Below are 9,981 nucleotides of genomic sequence, written 5' to 3'. Positions count from 1 at the left end.
GAGATCAGCCCTTATCCGAGAGGTTTTATCCACGAAGGAGTTGTTAAATTCGTCGCAGCAGGCCTTGGATGGCATGGGCCCGAGTTACTTGAGGGAACGCCTGTCCCTACACAATCTGCCCTCACTCTCAGAACATCCAGGAAGAACTTATTAGAGTATCATAAGACCAGGTTAATAACAACTTCCCGCAGAGCGTTCACTGCCGTGGCCCCCAAATTATGGAACAGTTTACCATAGGAGATCCGTCTTATTACCACCTTAGATGCCTTCAAGAAGCCACTTAAGATGGATCTCTTCTGTGGGCTTATCCACCCAACCTTTTATAGGAGACCTTAAGAAATGCTCCGCTCCTGATTATGATTGTATACATGTTGATGACTAGATGATGATATAGCTATTTTATTGAATCAATAGTAATGTTAGTATTTTATTGATTATATTTAATTTTGTATTGTATTTTCTCAATCCACGGGGAGAGGTGGGAAATATAAATAAAAACTGTTGTTGTTGTTGTTGTTGTTATTATTATAGACCTTGCAAAACCACAAATCCCAGGATTCCATCAGCACTTAAAGTAGTCAAACTGCATTATTTCCACCTTGGAGTTGTACCCTCTTAAAGATCACTGGAGGTCTTAAAGATACTGTTAGATTCCTTCTCTCCCCTGCCCTGCCTTTTCCTCTCTGTGCCGAATCAGACAATCATGGCTACCTCTTCAGTGCAACTGAAGAAGTGAATTGGAGTTCTCTAAAGCTCAGATTGAACTAAAGCAGTTCATCTTAATCCTGCTGCTAGGTTCCTTTCCCCTTTCTTCTTTATTTCCACTGGATCAGTATCCTCCCATGGATAAAAACAGCCCTCCATGGGAGGCCAATCCTGGCTCATCATCTATTTTTGTACAGTAGCTGGTATGGGGACAGTTGTAAAACTTCAGACCAAGAGAATATTTACAAAGCTCTCTGAGATTATTATGTTTAAAATGTTATCAGCACACATTGCTTTCTAGCAACGATGGTGGGTGATCACAACAGAAACTAAACTGTTAGGAAAAGAGTGGAAGTCTGTGTCATTTATATGGCGGGTTGATAGGAGAGGGAGACTAGATAAAAATAAATGTTCCATGTGTGAAGTCACCCTCATTCAGATTTTTGCTTCCATGGAACAGCTGACAATGATCTTCAACTCCTGAAGATTTTGTTCCTTTCTTTTAAAAATAAAATTAAAAAAATAATAATTCCAGTCTGTTTTATAGTTCCAGTATCATTCATCGCCTGACAATTCTCCTGATGTGGGATCTGTTTTCTGTTAGATCTGGCAATCTGTTAGAGCTTCAGAGGAGAGGGCAGTGTGTGAGTTCTTATTAGAGATACCAGAAAAGGAGATTAGGACAAGAATCTGCTCCATGACTAACAAGATATAAATTGAGCATTATACTAATAGTGGAAAACATCAGAGATTTGGAACAAGGAAGGTCAAAGAAGAAAGTGCAAAGGCAGGACCACAGAAGAAATACATACATTTAACTTAGACAGTGAAGAAATCAAAACAGTGAAAGAGTTCCCATACCTTGGATCAAACATAGATCGGAATGGAGACTGCAGTCAAGAAATCAGAAGATTAGGAATGGGAAGGATAACGAAGAAAGAACTGGACAAGACCTTAAAGAGCAAAGATATACCATTGAGCACTAAAGTATCATCCAATCCATTGTATTCCCCATCTCTATGTACAGATGTGAGAGCTGATCAATGAAGAAAAAAGACAAGAAGAGTATCAACTCTTTTTTTTTTAAATGGGACTAGATCTGGCATGTTTGCGCTAAACAGCACCTAAATGTTTTCCTAATGCAAAAGCATGGAGGCTTCTTGAGAATTTGAATCTTCTCTGCCTAACAGAGGGGTTTGTAGCTTCGCAAGGGATGGAGATATCTTGGATCTCAAATGAAGTATCTTTTTGTGTTGCTAATGGAATTTAAATTTTATTTCTTGGACTTTAAAATGCTTTTGTCTCTCAGCACCCATGTGGCCAAAAAGAAAGACAAATAGCCTCTGCCTACATAGATATCCCTTGGTACCAGTTCAGCTGGGAACAACTATAACAACATCTCACCAAAATGTAAGCCTGTGACACCATCATCATCTGCCCTCTCTTCTCTTTCTCCTATATGATTTTAAACATCTTTGCCTGATGAAGAAGCCAATGGAGCTCTGAAAGCTTGCCTCATGGATTTTATACATTTTAGTTGTCCCAATAAAGGTATTTCTGTTTGGTGGATTTTGGACGTTGTTGCACTAGGCAGGCAGTTGTGCATTTATTGGATGGTGTGTAAGTATTCACAGGTGCATCCATGCACCACATGATTCCCTGGAATTGCAGAAAGAGTTGCCATGCATTCCCAGTTGCTGAATGGGACTAAAAGCAAGTACACTGTCAGATAAAAAAACTGTTTGCACAGTAGTTTTTTGTGGGTTTTTTGGGGCTTTGTGGCCATGTTCTAGAAGTGTTTACGCCTGACGTTTCACCTGAATCTATGGCTGGCATCTTCTGAGAAATTCTTTCTCTGAAGATGGCAGCCACAGATGCAGGCGAAACGTCAGGAGGAAGCTCATCTAGAACATGGCCATAGAGCCCCAAAAAACCACAAAAAAACTATGGATGCCAGCCATGAAAGCCTTTGACTTCACCTTGTTTGTACAACATCCATAAGGGAGCCATAGTGCAGGGTAACCACTTTGTAACTAGATGAGTGCTGAGTTACACTAAGCACAACACAGGCTCTCTCAGCCCTCCTGTTTGCCCAGAAAAACCCAAAACCAAAGTGATCAACAGAGTTTCTTTCTTCCTGGGGTGCAGCCAGAAAGAATCTATTTACATTCTTTCAGCCGATAAGGAACCTAGGATGAATGCCAAAGCATCTCACCTGGAGGAATACAGAAGTTATTTCCTTCCCTTCCCCTCCCCTTTAAACTACTAACAGTAGAACTCAGAGCAGGATGACAGGAAAGAACAACACATTGCAATTAGTTTGATTTAGGGTCTGGCAAAGAGGGAAAGATCTCTGGGATTTCCTGCCGTTGAGCATTTTATTCTGATGGAAGGGTTTTTGCCCAGCCCTACCTGGAGAGGGTTTCTTTTGGAAAGCTGGATCAAGAACTGGGGTTTTATCCTCTTCCTACCAATAAAGAAAAGTTCTGAGCCTCATGGTTTTGAATACAGAACTGATTTGAAAAGAAACATGCAAAGGATATAGGAACTCAAACTACCAGGTTGACTGAGTCCAGCAGAATCAACCGGAGACCATCTGAGTGTAAAGGAACTGTTCTGCCTCTGAATCTGCCCCAGGATTTAGTCCAACATTTAACATGAGCTACGCAAGACACTGAATCTTTTGGAGAGGTTCAGACTCAACCTTGGAGCAGATTCACGACCCTTTTCCTTTTGCAGCCAAGCAAAGATGCTTCTGCGCAACCAGGCTTTGGTTGTCGTGTGCCTTCAAGTCGTTTCCGATTTATGGCGACCCAAAGGGTTTCTTGATAATGATTCTTTGTGTGTTTGATGAACTGTTTCCCAGTTTTATTGTAAGTGTTTTTAATGTACTGTTTTTGGAAGCTGCAGATGCTGTTTGCCAGGGCTTTGGCTGCCATGGCTCTATGCTACGGAATTCTGGAAACTGTAGTTTTGTGAGACATTTAGCCTTCTCTGTCAGAGAGCTCTGGGGCCACAAGAAACTACACATCTCAGAACCCCACAAGATGGAACCAAAACAGATTAAAGTTGTGCCAAACTGCATTCATTCCGCAGCATGGCAGAATCTAAGTTTCCCATCAGACTACAAATCCCCAGATCCCATAGCACTTGAATCAGTGCCAAACTGCATTCATTTCATAAGGTGGCAGTAGCTACGTTCACCCAAACTACAAATCCCTACATGCCATAGCATGGAGTCATGGCAGTTTCAAATGCTGCCAAACTCCATTCATTCTACAGTATGGGAGCAACTAAGTTCCCCTCCAAACTACAAATCCCCGCATCCCATTGGCTGGAGCCGTGGCACTTAAAGCAGTGCCAAACTGCATTCGCTCCCCAGTCAGGCACCACCAAAGTCTCTCTCCAAAATATAAATCCCAGGATCCCATAGCAGTCTCAAGCTGTGCCAAATTGCATTCATTCCGTAGTGTGACACCTTCGAAGTTCCTCTCCCAAACTACAAATCCCAGGACCCCTTAGCAGTCAAAACAGTTCCAAACTGCTTTGACAATGAATGCAAATTCTACAGTGTGGGAGCATCAGCTAAAAGATCCTCCCCAAACTACAAATCCCCATTTCCCACAGCAGTTTCAAGCTTTGTCTTTGGAGGGTCAGTCCCCACCAATGCTAAGGGGCATCCATCCAGCACTGTGACACCAGCTAAGGCCCAAACTACAAATCGTACAGATTGGAGCCAGGGTCAGTCCCCAGTGCTGCTAAGGGCCCTTCCTTCTACCCTGTGACACCATCTGAGTTCCTCGCCAAACTACACATCCCACCAGTCCTAAGGGGCATTCCTTTTACACTCTGACACTGGCTAATATCCTTCCCAAACTACACATCCCACAGCTGGCTTTAGCTGGGTCAGTCCCCACTGGTGCTGAGGGGCCTTTCTTCTACACTCTGACACCAGCTAAGGTCCTGCCTAAACTACACATCCCAGAGACGGCTTGAGGATGGTCAGTCCCCATTGGTGCTAAAGGGCATCCATCCTTCTCCCCCGTCTGAGTTCCTCCCCAAACTACACATCCCAGAGAGGGCTGGAGGAGGGTCAGTCCCCACCGGTGCTAAGGGGCTTTTCTTCTCCACTGTGACACAGGCTAAGGTCCTCCCCAAACTATAAATCTCACAGACGGCTTGAAGGTCAGTCCCCACCAGTGCTAAGGGGCATCCTTTCTACCCTGTGACACCAGCTCAGGTCTTCCCCAAACTACAAATCCCACAGACGGCAGGAGGAGGGTCAGTCCCTATCCGTGCTAAGGGGCATTTCTTCTATCATGTGACCTTGTCTGAGATCCTGTCCAAACTACACATCCCAGAGAGGGCTGGAGGAAGGTCTAGTAGTCCCTACCAGTGCTAAGGGGCCTTCCTTTTACACTCTGACATTGGCTAATATCCTTCCCAAAGTACACATCCCCCAAGCGGCTTTGGCCGGGGCCAGTCCCCACCGGCGCTAGGGGCTCTTCCTTCTCCCCTGTGCCCCAAACTAGACATCCCAGAGCGGGCTGGAGCGAGGAGGAGGGGGAGGAGGAGGGCAAGCATCTTGAGAAGCGGAGGCACTTACGACGACGGGGAGGGAGCAGACGGTGAAGAGCAGGGTCATGAGGGCCAGGAGCAGCAGGTGTCCCAGGGGCCGGCCTCTTCCCGGGGCGCCGGGGGCCCTGGCTGCGGCCTTAGGGGCGTCGGGGGGGCGTCGGAGGAGGCGGTAGAGGGCGCGCATGGTGGCCAGGTTGCAGGCGGCCACGGCCAGCACCAGGGCCGCCAGGAGGCTGGCGTAGAGCAGGGCGTAGGGCCAGCCGGGGCCGGCCATGCGGATGAAGCACCAGCTGCCCGGGCAGTACTGGACCGGCGCCCCGAAGCCCAGCCAGGGCAGCGCGCAGAAGGCCAGGCACAGCGCCCCGGCCCCCGCCGTCAGCAGCGCCCCCAGGCGGCGGCTGGCCCTGCGGCGCCGGTAGCAGTACGGGTGGCCTAGCGAGAGCAGGCACTCCAGCGCCATGGCCAGCAGCAGCGCCGTCGGGGCCAGGCCGAAGAAGGCCATCAGGAAGGCGAAGGCCTGGCACAGCCGCCCCGGGCCCGGAGAGGACGGCTCCGGCCAGAGCTCGCTCAGGCTGCGGTTGCGGGCGTAGGCGGCCAGCACCATCGGGCTCAGCAGGCACTTGCCCAGTAGGTCGGTGGCCACCAGGGCGCTGGCCAAGAGGTAGAAGGCCGAGGCCCGCGGACGGCCCTGGCCCTCCTCCTCTTCCTTCGAGCCCCGACGGCGGGGACGGCGGCGCAGGCGGCGCTGGTGCTGCCACAGAAGGGCCAGGGCCAGCACGTTCCCCGCCAGCCCCAGCGCGAAGAGCAGAGAGCCCGGCAGCGCCGAAGGGCCCCCCTCCAGGCTCCGGTGGAACTGGCAGCGGTACGACGCCCCCAGAGAAGAGGACGGCGAGGAGGAGGCCATCCTCCGAGCCAGAAGAAAGGCCTCGAGGGGAGCCACGCCGAGGGAGGAGGGGAGAGAGGGAGGCCCTGCGCCTCCTCGAGGGGAGCCACCGCTAAGGGATGGAAAGGAAGGAATAAAGAAGGAAGGAGGGAAGGAGCAGGGAGGGAGGCAGCCGTCGCAAGCCTCGAGGGGAGCCGCCGCTATAGAGGGAAGGAGGGGGAAAGGAGAAAGAAGGAGGGAAAGGAGGGAGAGAGGGAGGGAGGGACGAAAGAAAGAAGAAGGGAGGGAGAGAGGGAAGGAGGAGGCAGCCCTAAGCGTTGGCCCTGCGCCTCGAGGGGACCCACCGCTAATGGAAGGAAGGAAGGAAGGAAGGAAGGAAGGAAGGAAGGAAGGAAGGAAGGTCACCCCGTGAGTCTGAGGGGCAAACTGGGACTTGTGCCCTGGTGTCCAGCGTCCGAGTCCAGCGCTCCAGCCACTCCTCCTTTGCCTTCTCTCTCTCTCTCTCTCTCTGTCGTGTTCCTTCGTGTTGCTTCCAGCCGAGGGCCGCTCTTCTAAGGGGAGCCTGTCCTGGGGTTTTCTTTGCTCAGAGGGGAGTTTGCCATGGCCACCCTCTGAGGCTGAGAGAGTGTGACTTAACCAAGCTCACCCAGTGGGAGGCTAGGGAGAAAAGGAGGCACTCTGAGTAAGGAGGGAGAGAGGGCTCTTCTGGGCTGAGGCTGTGTTCTGGAAGAGTTTCTTCCAGCATCTCTGGCATCTTCAGCGAAGGCTGGCCTGGAAGAGAGTGGGGTTATATCTAATATACTGTGTGGCCCTGGGAAGGGAGGAGGGGGTTCCATGTGAATCTCTCTTCCCTACCCAGAGGCACACAGTAGATTATATCTACACAAACCCCACTCTCTTCCAGGCCAGCCTTCTCTGAAGATGCCAGAGGCCACAGATGCTGGTGAAACATCAGGAATAGACTCTTCTAGAACACAGCCTCACAGCCCCAAAACCCCCACAAAAACCTATGATTGTCAGCCAGGAAAGCCTTCAACTTCCCAATGGAGAGATGGTCAGACCCATCCTCCTTTATTCCAGGACCTGGCCTCCAGCTCCACCTTCTGTCCAGGAGGAAGGCCAAAAGGTCCTCCATTCAGGGGGAACAGACTGATCTTCCTTTTCCCAGGACCTGTCCTCCATGTCTACCTTCTGTCCAGGAGGACTTCAAAAGTGTCCTCCATTCAGGGGAACCAGGCCCATCCTTCTATTTCCCAGAACCTGTCCTCCCTCTTCACCTTCTGTCCAGGAGGAAGGCCAAAAAGTCCTCCATTGCAGAAGGTTCAACCCTCACTGGGGAAAGGGATGCATGGTTAGGTCCCAAAGCTTCCCAAAGCTTGGCCCTCCAAGGCTTTTGCTCTTGCAAGGGTTTGGCCCTCCAAAGAAAAATGCCACTTCTCCATGGCCTGGAAAGAGGTGTCCATGGGGCTTCATGCCCTCGGATACTCCAACAGGCACGGCAAATAGGAAAAAGGGGCCACGCACAGAAGGAGCTCTGTTTCAGAGCTCTTTCCCATGACGCTGAAAGGGTGCCACAAGCATCCTGCAGTGCTGTGGTGGCATCACGCACACACCGGTCTGTGTGGAGGTGGTGTGTAGGCGACACCATTGTCGCACGCACTGGCTGGGGAGTGTGCAGATGCTGCATGCTCCCCAGCCCTAGTTTTGTATCGCACCTATGGAAGATAAGTTCATTAGAAAAATACAGTTGAGTCCATAATAAAATACAGTACATGTAATACGAAGAGCTGTAAATAAACTATATGCAATGAACTTACATTTACATTAGTGGGGATTTTTGTTGCTTTTACTAATCTCAATTTTTCTGGAGTCTCGTACAGTTTGCCCTGCCTTGCCCTCCTTTGTGATCATGATTTCTGGTCACCTCCTGGAAAAAATGATAATTTCTCTCTGCCTCCACTTCCCAGCAAAGGTGCTTTGGTATGTTTTGGAAATGGCAGTTCCTTCTCCCCTTGACTGTCAAGCCAGACCAAAATATTTATCTTCTCCCGATCAATTGTTTTTGCTGTGTTAGTAGATCCAGGAGATGAGATGAGAAACAGAGATTAAGGATCTCAGTCATGGGAGGGGTTGTAGTAGATCTAGGTTGCTTCTGCAGTGCAGAAATCATGCAGTTTGACACCACTATAATCGCCATGGCTCCTTCCCACAGAATCCTGGGAGTTGTAGTTTTGAGAGGCACCAGCACACTCCAGCAGAGAAACCTAAAGACCTTGTAAAATGACAAATCCCAACAGTCCATAGCATGAAGCTATGGCACTTAGAGTAGTGTCAAACTGCATTATTTGTACAATGTAGATGAATCCGACAAACCAGGGTTTGAATCACTCCTTGTTCATGAAAACCCACTGGGTGACTTTGTGCAAGTTACATTTTCTCAGCCTTCAAGAAAGACAGTGGCAAACCTCTTCTGACTAAATCTGGCCAAGAAAACCCTAGGAGAGGTTCACCATAAATTGGAGTTGACATTAAGTCACAAAACAACAGCAGCAAGAAAGCACTATAGAACCAGTGTGCTGGGGGGATCCAAGGCTGCATCTTTCAGTTTGACACCACTTTAACTGCCATGACTCAATGCTATGGAATTCTGAGATCTGTGCTTTTGTGAGATATGTAGCCTTCTCTGTCAGAGAACTCTGGTGCCACAACAAACTACAGATCCCAGGCTCCCATAGGATTGAACATTGACAGTTAAAGTGGTGTCAACCTGCATTAATTCTGCAATGTGGCAGCAACCCAAGTCCCACTCTCTCAGCCTCAGAGGAAGACTCCATTGAGTACGTCCTGCCAAGAAAACCTTCGGATGGTGTTTCTATAAGTGAAGCATGACATGAAGGCACAGAACAGCAAGAACAACCATTGTAACAAGAACATCCCGTAGCATTTTCACACAAGTATTTCCTCATGCTTTTTTGTTGTTGTTAGGTATACAAAGACCTGACCTCTTCGGCCTGTGCATGGCCTCATTTTGCTGCCTTACTGGTCCACACAGGCTTCTGAATTACAGCAATTCAGCAACAGGTGTCTGGAAAGAATTAACTCTTGCTGGGGTATTTCCTTGCAGTGGTGCACTTAGTATATTTGACACCCAGTGCAGATCATTTTTAAATACCCTCTCCTCTCTTCAACAGCCTTTCCAGGTCTGGCAGAGCTGCTGGCAGGGTGGGAAAGGAAGGAGATCTGTTTTCCTGCCCCACCAGCAGAGCCACCAGACCTAAAAGGCAGCCCAGTGGCCTCATGGGAGTGGGCTGCTGCTACCAACCTGCAGCCTTTGGCTAAGCACCAAAGGGAGGAGACTCAGAGCCTTGACAGATGGGCATCAAAGGTCAGCATCAGGGTGGAGTCGGGGCATGGCGTCCGCACGATGCATGCCCAATCTCCACCCCATGCTGGCATGAGGCTGCGTGCCCCACCATATAGCGGGCAGCATCATGATGCTCCTCTGGCACTGCATCCAGATGACACAGCACCAAAGGAGTGCTGAAAAGCCATGGCACCAGTGGCTATGGCACCCTTTCCATGGTGTAAAAAGGAGCCGCTTTTTGTGGCCAGATCAGAGCTGCAGCATGTAGTTGCTGCTGCCCTGAAAGGGGCAGCTTCAGGTTGTCCCTTAGGGGCGATCTGTTCAGTTCCTCACTTTCCTGACCAGCCAACAGAGCCGCCAGACCCAGAAGCCAGCCACTTCTCACCAGGAAACTAGGTGAATGTCACCCAGTATGCCCCTCGCACACTCCCAGTAACACCCTTGTCTACTT

General features: G+C 49.5%; 1 protein-coding gene across 1 annotated transcript in view; it reads right to left on the bottom strand.

Annotated features, from left to right (window-relative positions):
* The window catches only part of PTGDR (prostaglandin D2 receptor), a 28,458-nt gene extending 22,109 nt beyond the window's left edge, over nt 1-6,349 (bottom strand). Inside the window, exon 1 of the mRNA XM_042445743.1 lies at nt 5,312-6,349. Coding sequence (XP_042301677.1) covers nt 5,312-6,187 — 876 coding nt within the window. The 5' untranslated portion in view covers nt 6,188-6,349. The remainder of the gene's footprint in view (nt 1-5,311) is intronic.
* Between the last annotated feature and the right edge of the window lie 3,632 nt (nt 6,350-9,981).

This window comes from Sceloporus undulatus, chromosome 1 (genome assembly GCF_019175285.1).
Source record: "Sceloporus undulatus isolate JIND9_A2432 ecotype Alabama chromosome 1, SceUnd_v1.1, whole genome shotgun sequence".
NCBI classification, from domain to species: Eukaryota; Metazoa; Chordata; class Lepidosauria; order Squamata; family Phrynosomatidae; genus Sceloporus; species Sceloporus undulatus.
This window is presented reverse-complemented; position numbering and strand designations above follow the sequence as displayed.